General features: G+C 41.2%; 1 protein-coding gene across 1 annotated transcript in view; it reads right to left on the bottom strand.

The window, feature by feature from the left end:
- Positions 1-12,857: 12,857 nt before the first annotated feature.
- Positions 12,858-20,496, bottom strand: part of LOC119381691 (gastrula zinc finger protein XlCGF7.1-like) — a 229,158-nt gene continuing 221,519 nt past the window's right edge. Inside the window, exon 4 of the mRNA XM_037649463.2 lies at positions 12,858-13,085. Within this exon, the coding sequence (XP_037505391.2) occupies positions 12,994-13,085 (92 nt within the window). The 3' untranslated portion in view covers positions 12,858-12,993. The remainder of the gene's footprint in view (positions 13,086-20,496) is intronic.

The following is a 20,496-nucleotide window of genomic DNA, read 5'->3' as shown; positions in this document are numbered from 1 at the left end:
CGAGATGGGCATAAAAATTGGCAATCACGAAGGCTGTGTATATGCGTCGCTTGTGTCATAACTTGGTAATTTTACACATGTTACGTACAAATTGTATTGGTATTTTTAAATTAGTTTCATTCCGCTGACATCTTTCAAGCGCAAGTTCATAAAAAAAACGCATTTTTGCACTGCAAGCTCTGCTACATGCCCTGTCAACGTTACAAGACCACCTAACTTTATAAGTAGGGCTCCGTGTTTTCGGTTTTTATATTTATTGAAAATCGGCGGGTGTTATCGTCGTTATCGGAGTTTATATTTTTGGCGGAAATTCGGCATTTATCGGAGTTTATTTCTCGTAAATCCCCAATTCTCCGAAATTCGGAGATTTGCATTATTCTCAAAACCCCAAATTTTTAGATCAACTTATATCTGAATACTGAAACATCAAAACACACGGACCACATGCTATTTTTTCTAGAAGGTCTGAATGCACAAAAATATAAATGCACAAGCGAAATACTTGAACACAAAACACCTGTACTTGTGCGTATAACAACCTTAACTAGCTTAAAGCTTATTGTAAAACACGCAAGTGTACGTACTTTGCGAGGTTGCTGTGTTACTTTGCGAGGTTGCTTTGAACGTTAGCGCGAAGCGCCAGAAAACGCAGAGCGCAGCGAGAAAGCACTGACTACTGGACATTGTGAAGTCTCCAAAACGACAGGGGTTCAACAATGTTACATATTTCATAGCACTCATAGTTCGCGAAATCACTCAGGAGCTGACTCATGTCGTCAGTTTTAAGAAGCGCTAATTGAAAAATAGGGGGCATAGGTTTGGAACGCGCAGGGCAGCTCATGCTTCACATTTGGATTCACAATTTGAACACAGTACCAGAACGATTCTTTGGTGTACTGCAGTTGATCGCACAGGTCCCTCTCAGATATCTGTCTCCACTTTTGGGTGACAGCAGCGTAGTATCCGTGAATGTCTGCGACAGTTGTTAAGCGGTCATTCTCGTCAAGGAGGTCCAACGGACTTGTGACATCTGATGCGAAGACATCGGTTTGATCACGCCATTGATTGATGAGTGTGTAAACGAACCCCCATTATGGGATAAACCACCTCGACGGACATACGGTTTTCAGCGACTTCATGGACATGCCCACGGCCAAGCACACAAGACCAGACTTACGGCGCAGCTCCCGCGACGACTTCAACAGGGCAGGAAAGTGCACAACAAAAAATACCTGCAGACTGAAGATGCCCCAGCGGTGTCTGCTAATACTTTTTTCTTTCCTTATTACGTACAATGTACAATACTATGTACAGTCGTCAGTAAGCTTATCTCAAATGCTCCGCAGCGTGGCCTTGACTGGTTTGACTGATGCCAACTGCAAAGCGGTAAGCGCCGTTGCCGAGATAATACCTCGGTATGCTTGCATACTATGTCGGCATGCATTGGCAACATCTTGGCAACAGAAGTGAAAGCTACGTGGCGCTGCAGCAATCAAAGCATTCCATGACACACTGCGGAGCGTTCGAGTTAAGCTTGCTGACTGTACATGTAACTGTACACAGCTCAGGACAGTAAAACTTACATGGAAGTTTTTGCTCTCCCTTTCTCCAGTTATGCTGTACTGTCTTACCACAAATTCCAAGCGACTAGCCCCACATACTTTGCATAAATAGCCCATAACGAGGAAGCGAATGCTTATCTTACAGTGAGGCCAGATTTTAAGGCTATCGATATGCACAACAGTCAACTTCCGTTATCTAAATTGATAAGGAACGAAGAAATACTCAGTGATTTCAGAACGAATAAGGAAATGCAAAAAAGTCAACAAAATACCCATGGTCTCCAACAGAGTATCTGTCCCAAAGCATCATATCCTTGGATGGAACTTCTGGTGCATGCAAAGTATAAAACTGATGTAAAATTAATCTGGGGCACCTAAACAATGTAGAAAAGAAATTGAGTGAGGCCAGTTTCTCTCCGATATTGCAAAAAAAAGGACTAAGCTAAGATCTCATCTTCCAAAATTGCAGTTTATGACATTTAGATAGCACTTTATAGGGATGGGCGAATAGTGAATTTCAGGTTCGAAGTTTAAATAGGTGCTTTCCAAAGTCATTTGTACAGTTCCAGAGATGTGCATCACAGTATCTAACTTCTGATTGATTTTTGGAGCAGCAAAATTTCCGTTTGGGACTGAAGCAAAATTTTCATTGGAGCACTTTGGAGCAGATAATTTTGATCTGGGAGCACTTTGGAGCAGCTAATTTACATCTGGAGTGCAAACAGAAGAATTGCATTAACATTCAAGCACCTGGTTTATTATGGGGCTCTTAGATGAAATATTTCATTCATTGCAAATCTCAGAAAAATCATCTCAGGAGCAAGGCGTGCGCAGGGGGGGCAAGGGCCCCCCCCCCCCTATACTAAGAGGGGGGGGGGCCAAAATCTGCCCCGTACACTGACCCTCGATAGCAATTATATGGAACTCTCGGCGGATTTTTGCCGTCGCCGTTGCCGTAATTTTCCGTATAAAGTCCAAATTATCTCACCACGCGCATTCTCCCAAATGCATCATAAATAGCCGGCCGTCTGTTCCGCCGCACGGACAGGATGGAACACTTCTGTCTTTTGTGCATGAAGGGACGCCAGGGGAGCGGAAGGGGGGGGGGCGCAAAGTATAAAATTGATGTAAAATTAATTCTGGGGCACCTAAACAATGTAGAAAAGAAATTGAGTTCTGACTTTTCAGAAAGAAAGCCGTAGTTTCTCTCCGATATATGCAAAAAAAAGGACTGGATAAGCTAAAGGATCTCGTCTTCCCAAAATTGAAGTTTATTGACATTTAGATAGCACTTTATTAGTTATTACTGGATGGGCGAATAGTGAATTTCAGGTAGACGTCGAAGTTTAAATTAGGTCGGAACGCACGCGCGAGCGCTTTCCAAATGTTCAAATTAAACCATTTGTACAGTTCTCAGAGATGTGCATCATAATAGAAAAGGAACAAGAAAGTTGATGCCAGTGAACAGCACTTCCAAAACCATATTCGGACTGACGAGCAGATTATGTAAGCAGATGGATTACCGCGGTTCCATCATTATTATTTATAATGAAAATTTTCTATAACTAAATTCTATTGCAAAAATAAATTAGCACAGAAGAGCCATCACTCAACTTCTTTTAGAGCATTCAATACAATGAAATTCAACTTATTTGACATGTTATTAGTGCCAAGATTGAAATATTATGAAGAAATAATTAATGGACATAAAAGAAAGATGGAAGTTTATTTAGTGCACTGGAACATAGTTATATACAACCGATTTCTTTAAACATGGCAACAAGCTTAATTGTTGCAAAGAAACATTTCTAAGAAAGAAGTTAAAAAAAGCAAAACAAGAAACATGAATGTACAGAGCGTAGAGGTAACGAAAGTATGAACACAATACAGAAAGATAACATTTCATCGCATACCAGACATCATAGAAGGCACCAGCTACACAGATGCAGGAAAAGTAATAACGATGTGACCGATACTGAGATTTAACATCACACAGTCCACACATGGCACACAGCCAGGCTACAAATGTAACGTTCCAAAACTAGCGACATGATCTAGACACACATAAAGCGCAATTAAAGTGTTATCTAAATAGACATTCATGCCAGCATCAAGTCAAATTACCAAATGCAGTGCTCTTCAGAGTGCTTGTGCAGATTTCAGGAACAAACATTCATTGGTAATCGAAGGACTATTAAGACCTCATCAATTCCATGTCACGCTTCTTTACTGCATTAACACTTCAAGAACAGTAGAGACACTTTTACTGAATTTACTGCAATGTGGAAGAAAAAATATTATGTAGGAAATATTCCAGCCTAGCTGGGACTTTCTCGTACAATACTTGATGTTTCATGAGTTCTTAAGGGGGGACATGGCTTGTGGAGACCAAAAATCATCAAAGAAAAAAGTGTTTTTTAAATTATATTATTGACATCTACAGCTATTATTTCGCATGTAAAGCCTAAGAGAAGTCTTATAAGATCAGTATTTCATCTGCAGTTTAGATCTGTGCAACGGAGTACGAGCTGAACGTTAAATGTTTTTGGGTCATTATTTAGCTTGTCGGCGTGATATCTCATGATCTAGAACGGCTAGAGCTGTAATTACTCTTTTAACATAAAGCCCAAGCTGTGTATCACAAAGTGCTGAGAGCAGAATTCTAGTTTTCTGCTCATAGATTTTAAAAATTGATTTTTGTTTTTTCTTCACGGTAGTCATGGTACAAACACTGAATTTTGATCATCTGCAGAATGACTAGTTATGATCCGATCTGAAAACTGCTTGCAGCGTTGCACTTATTGCATATAGTAGTATCTAGCTATCCGATAATATTCACTTTTTCTGCTGAGCGGCTTTTCTCCTATTGTCTCCGGAAACAATAGAGAGGCAGCTTTGTGTATCTCATAAACCAGTTTGCTTACAAGAAAAATTATTGTATATTTGAATCAGCATGAAAAACCAAAGAAGGTCTATTTAATTTCATCAGGTTTGGACATAAGATACAGAAAATATCTCCACACACCATGTCCCACCTAAGCTTTATGGAGCATTCCAAACAAACATAGGTACGAGTGAATTCAACTTCACTTTTGGCACTGATTGTTTTGACAAAAAAGAGAGAGAATGCAATATACAAAACGAAATAAGTGTCAGAAGCGCTAGGAGGCTTTCCCGCTTAGTCTCCATAACATGAGCCAACGAGATCAAGTGTTGGAGGAGAAAGAATGCTAATCGGCGGGGAAGTTAATGAGCAGTAGGATGATACCCCCCTGTGTGAATTGGTGCTAGTGTTTTCATGTGCACACATTATGCATATACGCATACCAAATGTCAACCAATATGGGGAGTAGGTTTCTCCACCCCCAAACCTTCTTTAAACATGCCCCCCCCCCCTTCCACCGACGCTTCTGGATACGCTAATTGTAGGAATGAGTAAGGCGACCTTAGAACTCTAGTCATGAGCGGTATTACTTATAATATTGAGGGTTTTTAGAGGAAATCATGATTCCAGGATTCTGAAATGGTCTGTAAAACGCACCTTTCAATTTCAAGCACCTAGAGAACCTGCATGCACCATGTCTCATCAAACAAAGTTACTATGTCAATGATAGAAGCTGAATAAGAGAAGTCTCATCGAAATTTCGCAGCATTTGCAATGCTTCACATGCCAGAGAGGAAAATAGGCACTACACCCTACCGCCGTCAGCTTTCCAGTAACTACAATTCTCCAGAACTTGAAAACGCTTCTCTTATATTTGGCCTAATTTTTTTCTCGACGGAGGAGGTACATCCACACATTCTGTAACGGCACACTATTTCAGCAAATAAATGTTTACTTCCTACCACAAAGGTTACCATCTACACTACGAAAAATAAGAAAAGAAAAACATGATATACATGCAAGGGTATCTAAGAAGGTCACGGAAGTGTCAAGATATTGACCAGTCAATGTCAAAATTTGCCAAGGAATGTATCAGAGCAGTCTAAACACTACCGGAGTCTAGAGTCTGTACACGAGGATATAATGAGTGCACTTTAAATCGTTCAAGCGACACAAATACACTGTTCAAAACTTCACGGATAACTGGAGTAAGTGTTATCGGGAATGTAGTATGGAATAAGCATTTCCACAAGCAGAGTGCCATATGGTGGCTCATCATGTGAGAACAATCCGTATGGTTCATTGGTTTAATCTTCACTCAAGTGGTAGTGCAAGCTTGACCACAACATTACTTTTCTTCAGGAGAATACATAGGACAAATATCACGAAAATAAGACGTAGAGGTCGTGCTCTGATGTTAAATTGAAAATTATTTTGAAAAGAATGGTTGAGAAAGAAGAAAAAGTACCACTGGCTTAATGAATCGGGAACTGGCGTCCTGTGTATCCACGCTGTTGATAGTTCGTATAAACTTGAGACATTGCTCAGCTTGGAAATATAGCATGGCATCAATATCCCTTCTACTTCTGCCGCAGGGGTTTTTCCTACAATTCAGCACACTAACACCTCAGAAAAACTACACCTACTAATGTGTTCTGGCGACACCCACACTGACATCTCTCGTTAAGGAATGTTATATAGGTGGCTGTCTTATTGCGAACACTGAAATAACCTAGTGAGACACCAAATATCAAGAACCAGAATTCCTAGGACATGCAAGCAGATTTCCAATTCAGACATGGCGGTTGACCTTGGTGGTAAATCGTATCCGCCATCTTCAAGTGTGTGCAAGTGAGTGGCATGGCTTGTACAAAAGATGTGCATTAGACATGCAAAGGTGCGCTCGCTCATCATTATGAACATAAATTTTCCTCTGGTTGTAACATAAGGCATATATGACTGGTTATATTTACTGGACCGGTGGCAAGTAGTGCGGTTTGCCCAATTTCTGCGGCACACTACTATGGGCTTTGCACACCAAGGGACAAATCTCCCAACCGTACATAGCTCACTGTAATGTAATCACATAGTTACCAAATTTTACTGCATCTAACGAGGCTCTAATGGAAACAGTGAAGTCACTATAAATAATAGACGTACACTTTTAACATTTGGCACAACTTTGTGCAGTCAGAACACACTGGAAAGACTAACAAAATGTGGCTTTATAAAACAACTGGGTTAGCAGAGCTGGTTAATATGGTCACTTGCATTCATGTTTGCGCAGATGTCCAGTGAGGCTGATTTTCCGCATAAATGTCTCGGGGGCATAAGTGGCACTTAAATGGCCGCTCGCCTGTGTGTGTGCGCAGGTGACCCTTCAATGTAGATCTATGTGAGAAGCTCTTTCGGCACTGGTGGCATTTAATATGGACGCTCGCCTGTATGTGTGCGCAGGTTATCCTTCAGGTTTCTCCAAGTGAGAAACTCATTTTCGCAGGGTGGGCACTTAAACGGCCTCTTGCCTGTGTGGGGTGCGCAGATGGCCCGTCAATGTAGAACCATGAGAAAAACTCTCGGGGCATAGGTGGCATTTATATGATCGCTACCTGGTGGCTACACAAGTGATACTTCAATGGTCATACTTCGTTGTGAAGCTCTGAGGGCACAAATGGCACTTTAAAAATGGCCGCATGTCGCTCTGTATGAACACCTGATGTGTTCTTTCAGATGAATTGTATGATCAGTCCCTCCATAGATCACAGAAGTCACAGTGGTCGGCGGCGTCCCCGACGTGACTCTTCATGTCCTTATTTGCTGGAATGGCCGAAGGTGCTGCAGAAAGAAAAGAAGACAGGTCACCAGAGTATTGCTTTTTGTAGAAAGGACAGGAGACTAATCCCGAGTACAAACTGTGGGTTATTAGAGGCTTTAACATGCCATGATTATCAGCAGCGAGCAGTCTGCGTCACAGTGCCTTAGAGGTCCAAATAGCTCAACCTCTACGACTTCTTTTTCGAGACCTTCATGTGTTCGAGTATGTGGTGTCACAAAACACCAAATACCTGCAGACTGAAGATGCCCCAGCGGTGTCTGCTAATACTTTTTTGCTTCCTTTTAACGTACAGACATGTACAATACTATGTACAGTTCTCAGTAAGCTTATCTCAAATGCTCCGCAGCGTGGCCTTGACTGGTTTGACTGACGCCAACTGCAAGCGGTGGGCGCCGTTGACTAGATAATACCTCGTATGCTTGCATACTATGTCGGCATGCATTGGCAACATCTCGGCAACAGAAACTGAAAGCTACGTGGCGCTGGCGGCAATCAAAGCTTTCCATGGACACGCTGCGGAGCGTTCGAGTTACAGCTTGCTGAGTGTACATGTAACTGTACAACAGCTTCAGGACAGTAAACTTACATGGAAGTTTTTTGCTCTCCCTTTCTCCAGTTATGTTGTACTGTCTACCACAAATTCCAAGTGACTAGCCCATACATACTTTGCATAAGTAGCCCATAATGAGGAAAGCAAAATGCTCATCTTACAATGAGGCCAGATTTTAAGGTTATCGATATGCACATACAGTCAACTTCCGTTATCTAATTTATATGGGACGAAGAAATTCACTCAGTGATGTGTCAGAACGAAGTAAGGAAGATGCAGAAAAGTCAACAAAATACACCATGGTCTCCAACAGCCGTATCTGTCCCAAATTCATCATATCCTTGGATCGAACACTTCTGGTGCATGCAAAGTATCAAATTTATGTAAAATTAATTATGGGGCACATGAACAATATAGAAAGAAATGGACTTCTGACTGTTCAGAAAGTAAGCCGTAGTTTCTCTCTGATATACACAAAATAAGGACAAAGTAAAGGACCTCATCTTCCAAAAATGATAGTTTATTTAGATTTAGATAGCACTTTACTTGGCATCATATGAACAAAATATGCTGTTACTCTACATTGCTGATAGCGTGTTTTATGCCCTCCTTTTATCAAGTGACAGCTCAATGATTCCAAATGAAATGATAGCTCAGAAAACAAACTCGGACTTTGCCAGTACTTGCTGCAAAGCGTAAATTCTTATAGGATGCCAAGAAACACGACACAACTTGTTGCCACTTTCTGAAGATTGTAATATAATTTATGATTGGAAAGTGCAATCCTTTTCAACTGAGAACCATTGTGACGACTTTGAACACATTCTGCTGTCATCCAAGATAATCGAGATTGAATAACAAGGGCTGATGACTCGAGACCGGACTTTTAGGCAAATGCTTATCTTAGTTCCATGCACTTCCTGTTGCCCCACTCGATATATATGAGCATGAATTAGAGGGTTAAGAAGGGCTTTTAGTCTTCTTATGGTGCCTATAACTGCCTATAAATGCCTATAAGATGCCTGTAATGCCTATTTTCAAAATTGGTGCCTATATGAACACTATTTAGCCTCAAGTTTCGCTTTTCGTATACAGTTTGAGACGGTTATTCATGTTACCGAGCAACACTTGGTCAGAAATCTATTGGGTTCAATCTTGTCTGGTAGTTCAACCAAACCTCGGAACAACAACCTGCTAGCAGCAGTGAAGTGGGACGGGCTGGCCAGCATATTGTGCCTGGCTGACATGGCGCGAGCAGGCTGACGAAATGCGAAACCGCGAAAATCCATCAGGGGAAAGGAGAGCAAAAAGCAAAAGAAGAAAGAAAAATGTGCCCACGGTTTTTGTTCTGTATGTGATTTCCTTTTTAAAGTGTTCTGTGCCAGGAGAGTAATTGGCTCTACGCAATACGACCCAGCCAATAGGAGGCATCCCTCTCTTGTGCTCTTGTAGCAGAGTGGCTATATGCTCCTGCTGCACCCTTCTCAGCAATGCCGAAGAGAAAGACACCCAGGAGTGTGCTCGTTCGACAGTGGACACTTGACTCACTATGCTACAGAGTAAAATGAGAGGCCGTGTTCTGCGAACCATGTAGGAGAAAGGACGACACAGTTATGTGCAACTATTGGCGCCTTTGTACTATCATAAATAACATTTTTTTTGTGTTTTCCTGTTGTAGATACAGGTTGCAGAAGTCTTCGTTTGAAATTACTTGCCGTTATGTAAAAATTTATTGTGCCTATCTTACGATATGTTGGAGGCCTAGAACGTTCTTTTGCCTGCCTATTTATGGCGCCTAAAACTCGCCTTTTTAATGCGTAATAATACGGCCTCTAGTGACGACTATGGTCAGGCTGTATTTTACAGTAGGTTGATGCAAATTCAGTTTTGTTTTTGTATCGTGCTACCATGCACAAGCAATTTTATGGTAAGTTTTCTCAGGAGAAAGAGAAGATTGGATAAATGCCGTAATAACTCACTGCAAGCTACCCTTTCACACCAAAATGTTTCAGGGCATTTTAAATCAGGTGCTTTCTAAATGTCCAAATTAAACAATTCGTACAATTCTCAGAGATCTGCATCATACTAGAAAAGGAACAAGAAGTTCATGCCAGTGATGAGTACCGCCAAAACCATATTCGGCTGACGAGCAGATTATGTAGGCAGATGGATCACCGCTGTTCCATTATAATTATTATTTATAATGGGAATATTCTATAACTGAATTCTATCGCAAAAAGAAATGAGCACAGAAGAGCCATCGCTCAACTTCTCTTAGAGCATTCAATGCAATGAAATTCAACTTATTTGACATGTTATTAAGGCCAAGGTTAAATATCATGAAGAAATAACAATGCAAAGGAAAAAAAGGGCACTTTATTTAGTGCACGGGAACAGTTATACAACCTATTTCCTTAAACATGGCAACATGCTTAATTGTTGCAAGGAAGCATTTCTATGAAAGAAGACAATGAAAAAGTTGAAAAAAAGCAAAACAAGAAACATGAATGTAGAGAGCATAGAGGTAACGAAAGTATGAACACAATAGAGAAAGATAAGATTTCATCATGTACCAGACAACATCATAGATGACACCAGCTACACAGATGCAAGAATAACTGTGTGACCGATAACAAAACTTAACATCACACAGTCTAAACGTAGCACACAGCCAGGCTACAAATGTAAGGTCCTAAGAGTAGTGACATAGTCTAGACATACATAAATGGCAATTAAAGTGTTATCTAAAAGAGATATTGCATGTCAGCATCAAGTCAAATTACTAAAAACAGTGCTCCCGACTGTGCTTGTGCAAATTTCAAGGACAAAAATTCCTTGGTAATCAAAGACTCTAAAGACCCCATCAATCCCATGCCACATTTCTTTACTGCATTAACACTTCAAGAACACTAGAGACACTTTTACTGAATTTACTGCAATGTGGAGAAAATAAATTATGTAGGAAATATCCAGCCTAGCTGGCACTTTCTCGTAGAGTATTTGATGTTTATGAGTTCTAAAGCTTTACTTTTTGGAGCATTCCACAAGCAAACATAGGTACGAGTGAATTCAACTTCACCTTTTTGCACTGATTGCTTGACAATTAAAGAGAGAGAATACAATACAAAATGAAATAATTGTCAGAAGTTTAGGAGGGTTTCATGCGATAAGTCTCCATAACATGAGCCAAGAGATAAAATGTTGGAGGAGAAAGAATGCTAACAGGCAGGGAAGTTAAATGAACGGTCGGATGATACCTCCCTGTGTGCATTGGTGCTAGTGTTTTTATGTGTGCAAATATGTATATACGCATACAAAATGTCAACAAATTGGGGGTAGGTTTCTGCACCCCCAACCTTCTTGAAACATGCCTCCACCCCCCCACCTCCGCCCGATGTCTGGCTACGCTAATGGTAGGAAGGAGTAAGGCGACCTTAGAACTCTTGTCATGAGGTGTATTACTTATAATATTCAAGGGTTTTTAAGAGGGAATCATGAGTCCAGGATTCTGAAGGGTCTGTAAAACGCACCTTTCAATTTCAAGCACGTCGAGGACCTGCATGCACCATGTGTCGTCAAACAAAATTTACTGTGCATGATAGCAGCTGAATAAGAGAAGCCTCATCGAAATTTTGCAGCATTTGCAATGCTTAACATGCCAGAGAGGAACATAGGCACTACACCCTACCGCCGTCAGCTTTCCAGTAACTACAATTCTCCAGAACTTGAAAACGATTCTCTTATATTTGGCCTAATTTTTTTTTGACGGAGGAGGTACATCCACACATTCTGTAACGGCACACTATTTCAGCAAATAAATGTTTACTTCCTACCACAAAGTTACCATCTACACTACGAAAAAATAAGAAAAAGAAAAACATGATATACATGCAAGGGTATCTAAGAAGGTCACGGAAGTGTCAAGACATTGACCAGTCAATGTCAAAATTTGCCAAGGAATGTACCAGAGCAGTATAAACACTACCGGAGCCTAGAGTCTGTACACGAGAACATAATGAGTGCACTTTAAATCGTCAGGCCAACACAAATACACTGTTCAAAACTTCCCTGGATAATCTGGTGTGAGTGTTTTCGAGGAATGAAGTATTGAATAAGCATTGCCAAAAACAGGGTGCCATATGGTGCTCATCATGATGAGAACAATCCTTATGTGTTCATTTAGTTTGATCTTCACTCAAGCGGTGTAGTGCAAGCTTGACCAGAACATTACTTTTCTTTCATGGGGAATACATAGGACAAATATCAAGAAAACAAGACGTAGAATGTCAGTGCTCTGATGTTAAATTGAAAATTATTTTGAAAAGAATGGTTGAGAAAGAAGAAAAAGATACCACTGGCTCAGTGGATCGGGAACCTGCATCTGTGTATCCACACTCCTGATGTTCGTAAAAACTTGAAACACTGCTGAGTTTGGAAATACAGCACGGCATCAAATATTCCTTCTACTTCTGCCGCAGGGGTTTTCCAACAATTCAGCACACTAACACCTTAGAAAAATTACACCTACTAAGGCTTTTCTGATGACGCCCACACTGACATCTCTTTGTTAAAGGAATGTTCATATAGGTGGTTGTCTTATTGCAGAACACTGAAATAAGATAGTGAGACACCAAATATCAAGAACCAGAACTCCATAGAACATGCAAGCAGATTTCCAATTCAGACATGGGGGTGACCTTAGTGGTAAATAGTACTGCATCTTCAAGTGTGTTCAAGTGAGTGGCGTGGCTTGTACAAAAGATGTGGATTAGACAATGCAAGGGTGTGCTCGCTCATAATTATGAACATAAATTTTCCTCTAGTATGTAACATAAGGCATATACAACTGGTCATATTTACTGGACCAGGAGTGAGTGGTTCGGTTTGCCCAATTTCTGCGGCACACATGCTACGGGTTTTTGAGCACAAATGGGCAAATCCCCAACCGTACATAGCTTCACTGTAATGTAATCTACCATAGTTACCAAAGTTTACTGCATCCATAACAAGGCTCTAATAAAAACGATGAAGTCAATATAAATAATAGACATACGCTTTTAACATTTTGATGCAACTTTGTGCAGTCAGAACACACTGGAAAAAAGCTAACCAAATGTGGCTTCATAAAACAGCTGGGTTAGCAGAGCTTGCATTAATATGGTCACTTGCATTCATGTTTGCGCAGATGTCTAGTGAGGCTGATTTTCCGCATAAACGTTTCGGGGCATAAGTGGCATTTAAATGGCCGCTCGCCTGTGTGTCTGTACAGGTGATAAACTAGTGTTGTCCTATATGAGAAGCTCTCTGGGCATTTGTGGCACTTAAACGGCCTCTCGCCGGTGTGTGTGCTCAAGTGCATTTTCAGTGTAGCCCTATGTGAGAAGCTTTCTTGGCACTGGTGGCATTTAAATGGGCGCTCGCCTGTATGTGTGCGCAGGTGATCCTTCAATGTGGTGCTTTGTGAGAAGGTCTTTTGGCACTGGTGGCACTTAAACGGCCTCTCGCCTCTGTGGGTGCGCAGGTGGCCCGTCAATGTGGAACTTTGTGAAAAGCTCTCGGGGCATAGGTGGCATTTATATGGCCGCTCACCTGTGTGGGTACACAAGTGATCCTTCAAAATAGACTTCTTTGAGAAGCTCTGAGGGCACAAATGGCACTGAAACGGCCGCTCGCCTGTATGAACTTGATGTGTTCCTTCAGGTGGGACGTATAAACAGTTTCATAGTCACAGTAGTCACAGTGGTGGCGGCATCCGCGACGTGACTTTTCATTGTCCTTATTTGCTGGATGGCTGTTAGGTGCTGCACAAAGAAAACAAGGCAGGCTGTCAGAGTAATGCTCTTCATAGAACAAAAATAGATAATTGTACACTTAAATTGTGAACCAACTATACTATGATTATTAGGCATTGCCATAGTGGGCCTGTCCAAGTTAGTTTCAACCGCCTGGATTTTTCTATCATGCACGGAAATGAATGTTAAAAAGAATATAAGTAGTGCTTCAGGTTTTCACCCCAATCAAATGCAGCTGTTGTGATCTTAATAATGAAATGTTGAAGAAATAAAATAACACACAGTAATGCTAATAATAAGCCTTTTGAATAAGAACGTCTAGCAGGTCATCCTTTCAGGTTTGCCCATTACAGTTCTCTGTGACTGATGAACCAGGGTAATGAAACCCACACATATTACCACATAATAACCCCAAAGAACATTTATGTGAAATACAACAAATCATTTAGTTAGAGGACATTATCTTTGGCCTTAGTATTAGCTGCTTCTGAAACAGAGTTTGAAAGCCCATGCATTCTGTAATGTAATGGTAAAGTTTAGCGTAGACCAAATGAAAACGAGGCAGGATCATATCTAGAGTACAGATTCATGATACTGCGAATTGTGGCACACAACTACATACAATTTTATTAAATATCTTTCTTGTCATTTTTCCCCCTGTTTTCTCAGAATATTTTAATACATTTACCACCTGTTAATATAGACATGCCTCATGAAAATACCAGAGCAGCAAAATGTTTGCTACTACGCACAAGAAAAGGTAGGATAGAAACCATCTTTAATCCACAATAACTGTTTCAACATTGAGGTCTAAAGAACAAAATGATGCATCTGATAAGAACACCAAGAAAAAACAAAATGAAAGAATAAAAGACAAAATTACTAAAAGAAGAAAACACCTAGCAGAACCAAAGGCAAGTTTTAAGTGAATTTGTTTTGTTAGGCAGTTGTGTTAATAATTATTATTGCTTCTAAGACAACGTAGAAGTGTAATTAATTCAATTCAGTTCCAGTAGGCACACCAAAAGCAAAATAATAATCATGAAATAGCTCCAAAAACAAATGAATCTACCAGAACCTACAGAAAACAAGTACATGAGCTTAACAAAAAAAAAGATCAATCGAACCATTTTGTACACAAAATTAACGCAGAATCTACTAAAGGGACCTCTCAGAAAAATGACAAAATGCAGCTATTAACAAAAAGTAACATTACACAATGCAATTCTACAAGGTCTACAAAAAAATATGCTGCGCCACAGAAATTTTGCTTGAGCTTCAAATCAGCGTACAACATCATGCTGAGTTCAAAGAATGACACTTTAAAGGGGCCCTGGAACACTTTTCCAGCAGGGTCAGAAAACGCTGCCAATCGGTAGTCGAGGCTCTTGAGAACACGTGAACCAAACATTATAGCGTGGCACGCAGACTGGAATTTACGACTAATTCTCAAAGTCAGATAGAAATCGCTCCCTCGCAACAAATGATGCCATAAACCCAAAGTCCATAATCACTGCCTTATTTGAGCATCTTGAGCTGCATAGTCACCGCAGTGGCTGCGAGATGCCACCACATGCTGGCGCGCGCTCGCTGATACATGAAAAGTAAGCCGCACGTTTGAAAAAAAAAATCTAAAAGAAAGTGCACAAGGTCATGATTTTCGAAGACGAATGGACGCATCTTCTTGCCCCCTTGTCATCCCCCTCCCTGCGTAGCCTTCATCAATGCAACTAGCACTTGCATTGAGGGTGGCTGATTGTTGTGATGTGACATGTGGTGTGTTGTTGTGCATGCGTGGCACGACATATATAATATATATTGCGATGGTCTTTCAAGAATAAAGTTAGTTGCGAGTGACGCTCTCTCCTTTCGCTTGTCTTTTTCTTAGTGGTTTGCGTCTTCTAATCTCTTGAAGCATGCACCAACTAGCCCAACAGCAAGTTTTACCGGCGTAGCCTTCAGCACACTCGCTGGCACGAAAGGAGAGAGAAAGCGCTTAAAGCATGCGACAAAGCCCACTAACTCCGCTTGTACTTCATAGACTCTAAAAATTTTATGGCAGTCAATTCGTGAGGCAATAATCTATTTTGATGAAGCCATTCGATAATTACTTGGAAACAGTGAGTTGAGCACTCTGTAACGAAGAATTAAAAGCAAAGTAACCTAATACACTTGAACCACTAAATAAGACACACTGATCTAACAGGCAATTGGGTATAAGAGACAAGAGTGTGCCTACGCTAAAACAGGGGTTGATCAGAAAATGAGAACGTGGTACCCTGCTTATAAGAGATACCTCAATAAGGGACAAGAACTGCTTCCCAGGGCCTGTCTCTCTTAAAGGGGATTCAACAGTATAGGAACAAATTTTCACTGCTTGCATAACAATGCTCTAGTACAATGATGAAGTCACACTCTCGATAATGGACATACACTTTTAATGTTTTCACACATTACTTAGAACAGTCGATACACACTGGAACAACCAGTCTGCTAAACTAGCTGGTTTATCAGAAATTTCATCACAACGGTCGCTTGCGTTTATGCTGGTGCATGTCTGTCAAGGCGGTTTTTCCACACAAATGTCTCGAGGCATAGGTGGCATTTAAATGGCCGATCACCCGTGTGGGTGCGCACGTGTTTCTTCAATGTTGAGTTTAGTGAGAATCTCTGAGAACACATGTGGCATTGAAATGGCCGCTCGCCTGTATGAATCCTGATGTGTCTTTTCAGACTGCACAACTTATCAGTTTCATAGCCACAGAAATAGCCACACAGTTTCATAGCCACAGCGGTGGCAACATAGCCACACAGTTTCAGAGCCACAGCGTTGGCGGCGTCCATGATGTATCTTTTCACCGTCTTTAGTTGATGGATGATAGGTAGACCCCAACCCTGCACAAAGAAAACAATATAAGTCATCAGAACGTTGCTTTTCATACAAGAAAAAAAAGGATAATTATAAAGTTGAATAGCTGCTTATTGCTATCAAGAACGTTACAATTCCAAGGCATGTGGAAGTGGAGCCCCTAGTTAATCTTCATGTTCAAGACTTTTATTACGCAGAAAAGTCAATGTTGATGGCCTTTCCTACTATGAAAATGTGGCTATCATGGCCATAATTACAAAGTAACAAAGAATTCAAATAACAGACACTAATGCTGGCAAGACACATTTTGTTCACTGAAGGACTTTTCAGGGATATTTCAGAAACACAGCACAGTGGGTAGACCTCTTATATTTGCTATGTACAATTCTCTGCCACTGCTGAAGGTTGACATTAACAAGATCCACACAGCATTATCCACAACACGTACAGAAAAATCATTAAATGAGAGGACATTTTGTTTAGCCTTAGCATTCGCTGCTTCTGAAACCTAGGTGGAAGGACAATACATTCTGTAATGTCATCATGGTAAAGGTGCCAGTGACCTCAGTGACTAAATGAAGATGGGACGGCGTCATATACAGAGTGCAAATTCATTATATTCTGAAATGTGGTAGACATCTACATATAATTCTAGTAAATATACTCCATGAAATTTTTCACCGTTTTCACAAGATATTTTAATACATTTGCCATCGGCCGAAGTAAACATGCCTGATTAAAAATACCAGGACACCAGAATGCATGCTATGCAACATGGAAAGTAGGTTAAAAAACAGTCTTCAATGTCCAATAACCATTTCAACATAGAAGTTAAAACAAAATTACTAAACGAAAAAACATCTAGTAGAACCAAAGGCAAATTTTCGGTGAATTTGTTTCGGTATGCAGTTGTATCAATAATTATTGCTTCTAAGACAACAACATGCAAGTGTAATTAATTAAACATCACTAGGCACACCTAAAACAGAAGAATAATAATAAAATAGCTCCAAGAACGAGTTTGCTAGAACCTAGAGATTAAACGAGTACTGACATGAATTTTAAAAATTTTCGTATTGCTGCTCTAAATAAAAGACTAGTGTCGTGAATCCCAAAAGTGTACCGGGGTGCCAAAGAACGGATTGAATATATTTTTTAATACCACGACCCTAAAAAATCAGGTTCCTTTCCATACCGACAAGGCGGTTTCACACTTATGTGCCAGCACAGACTGACATAAGTCTAAGTAATGAGGGAGAGCAGCTCATGACGTATTAGGAGCGCTTAAGTAATCTGCTGTGAGTTGCATGTAAGCAATGACGAATTAACGGTCGTTGAGCGATTTCAGCAAATGTTCAGCTGATTATTCTTAGCTTTCCAGATTGTCTAGGATTATTAGCCTTCTGTTCATTCTTCGTACGCTGAACAGCTAATTGCCAGGCAACTACTTCGGGATCCGATGAGCTAAGCTTCTCGCCTCTTCTGCGCCGCTGAGCAGCATTTGCGCTCTCCTTCTCCATGGCGTTACCCACCTGCAAACACCAGTCAGAGGCGCTATCATGCGGCTCCAGCGCTGTGTCAGACGGCGACTGCACAGCGAAGGCGAATAGCTGCGCGCGCACTGGCGCCAGTGTGTCTACCATGGTTACGACGTCACTCCTCTCGAATGCACAGACCAGCAGCGGCGAGTCGCGCGCGGTGGTGGCGGAGAGCACGTGAGATCGCGGTGCCGGAGAGCGGTGAGCCAGCTGTGTGACATCACTGAACCTTGCGCATGCGCAGCGTGGCTCATGAAGATCCACGCGAAATCGACTCCGGCTAGGCAAGTGTAGCTAATGCTACAAAAAATGTCCTCTCTAATCTAAACACGAAGGCACACGAAGGCACATAGGAGCCTCAAAGATACGCGCACACAATCTCGGAGGCAGTGACGCGTCTCTGAAGGTTTATTCTGACCGTAAAAAAAGGTTTTTTTTTCACACCGTGATTCTGACGATTTGGCGGTGCGGCGCATGCCCCCGCTTGCGTTCCCGCGATCGCACGTGCTTAGCGACAGTGCTGACAGCACCTCTTCATACCTGGGCGGTAGCTTACGTTCGTATCAAACGTCGCTGGGTGAAAATCGGTTCGCAACAACCATATTCCATTACATTGCAGGCCAATGGGCCTTGGCTGGGACCAACGAAAAATTGGTATCACCCCGAAATTCGTATGAGCTGTGATCGTATCACCAAGGTTTCACTGTATTTGCATCTACCTCGATATTTCACTCGCAACCAAAGACGCCACTGCCGACGCTGCCAACACTGACACCAGAATATCTGCAAAACGAGCTCATCAAGCTATCACATTAAAGAAAGTAATCTAGTACAGGAACAAAATTTCACTGCACGCATAACAATGCTCGAGTGGCAATGATGATGTCACACTGGCAATACTAGACATACACTTTTAATGTTTTCACACATAACTAGATGCAGTTGATACACGCTCGTACAACCAGTTGAATGTTCCTTTATAGTAGAACTGGTTTAGCAGAAGTCGCATTACAATGGTCACTTGGGTTCATGCTGGCGGAGGTGTGTGTCGAGGCGGTGTTTCCGCACAAATGTCTCGGGACATAGGTGGCATTTAAATGGTCGCTCGCCTGTGTGGATACACAGGTGATCATTCAGTGTTGTCCACTGTGAGAAGCTGTCGGAGCATATGTGGCATTTATATGGCCGCTCGCCTGTGTGGGTGCGCAGGTGTTTCTTCAATGTGGATTTTAATGAGAATCTCTGAGGGCACATGTGGCACTGAAACGGCAGCTCGCCTGTATGAACCCTGACGTGTCCTTTCAGGCTGCCCAGTCTATCAGTTTCGTAGTCGCAGAAATCGCAGCGGTAACTCTTTCAGCATAGAGGTCAGAAGAAAATTACTAAAAGAAAAGAACACCTAGCAGAATCAAAGACAAATTTTTGGTGAAATTGCTTCGTTATGCAGTTTCATCAATCATAATTAATGCTTCTAAAAAAAAAAACATACTTCAAACAACATAATTCAATATCACTAGGCACAACTAAAGCAGAAGAATAATTATAAAGTAGCTCCAAAAACAAGCGAGTCTGCTAGAACCTTGATACTAAATGAGCACCGACACGAATTTTAAAAATTTTCGTATTGTTGATCTAAATAAGACTGCTGTCACGAACCCTGAAGGTGTACGGGGTGCCTCGGAACGGATCAAATATACCTTTTAATACAGCTACCTTAAAAAACCACTTTCAGTTTCTATACTTACGGGGCACTTTCACAGCGACATGTAAACACAGTCTCACATAGGTCTAAGTAACAGGGGAAAGCAACTCGACATACTAGCAGCAGTGCTGTTGTCTGCTGTCAGTTGCACGTAAACTATGATGACTTAATGGTGATCGAGGATTTCAGCAAATGTGCTGAGTCGTCATGATAATGTCTATTGCGATGGGACTGGCTTGCAGATGCTATGCGACGGAAATACTAAATCAAACTAAAGTATTTTACACGTGTTTCCTGACTCCAGTGAGTGGAAAGCATTAAGACAGCATGCCAAGGAAACGAAAGATGTCCCTTTTGCGATGCTTCAAGACTTGTGTCAGTAATCCTTTAATAAAACAAGTTCAATCAAATCATATTGCACACAAAAGAAACCCACAATCTACTGAAGAGACCTCTCAGAAAGACTACAAAACACAGCCTTTCACAAAAAAAAAAAGCAACATTACATATTGCAATTCTACAAGATTTACCAAAAGGCATACGGAGCCATTGAAAGTTTACCAGTTTGGAATCATTGTGCAACATCATCATGTGATAGAACAGAACTGGAGGTATCTATTCCACTTATTTGATGAGAAAAGTCAAGGAAGAAAAAGTAATCCAACAGACATAATGAAATAAGCCCCTGCACTATGGTATCCAGATTGTTGTGCTCTTTAGAACTTTAAAATCCTGCTTGGCTCCCATGGAGCAAGGCATCAAA

This window comes from Rhipicephalus sanguineus, chromosome 2 (genome assembly GCF_013339695.2).
Source record: "Rhipicephalus sanguineus isolate Rsan-2018 chromosome 2, BIME_Rsan_1.4, whole genome shotgun sequence".
Taxonomy (NCBI): domain Eukaryota; kingdom Metazoa; phylum Arthropoda; class Arachnida; order Ixodida; family Ixodidae; genus Rhipicephalus; species Rhipicephalus sanguineus.
Note: the sequence above shows the minus strand (reverse complement) of the source record. Positions and strands in the feature narration are given on the sequence as shown.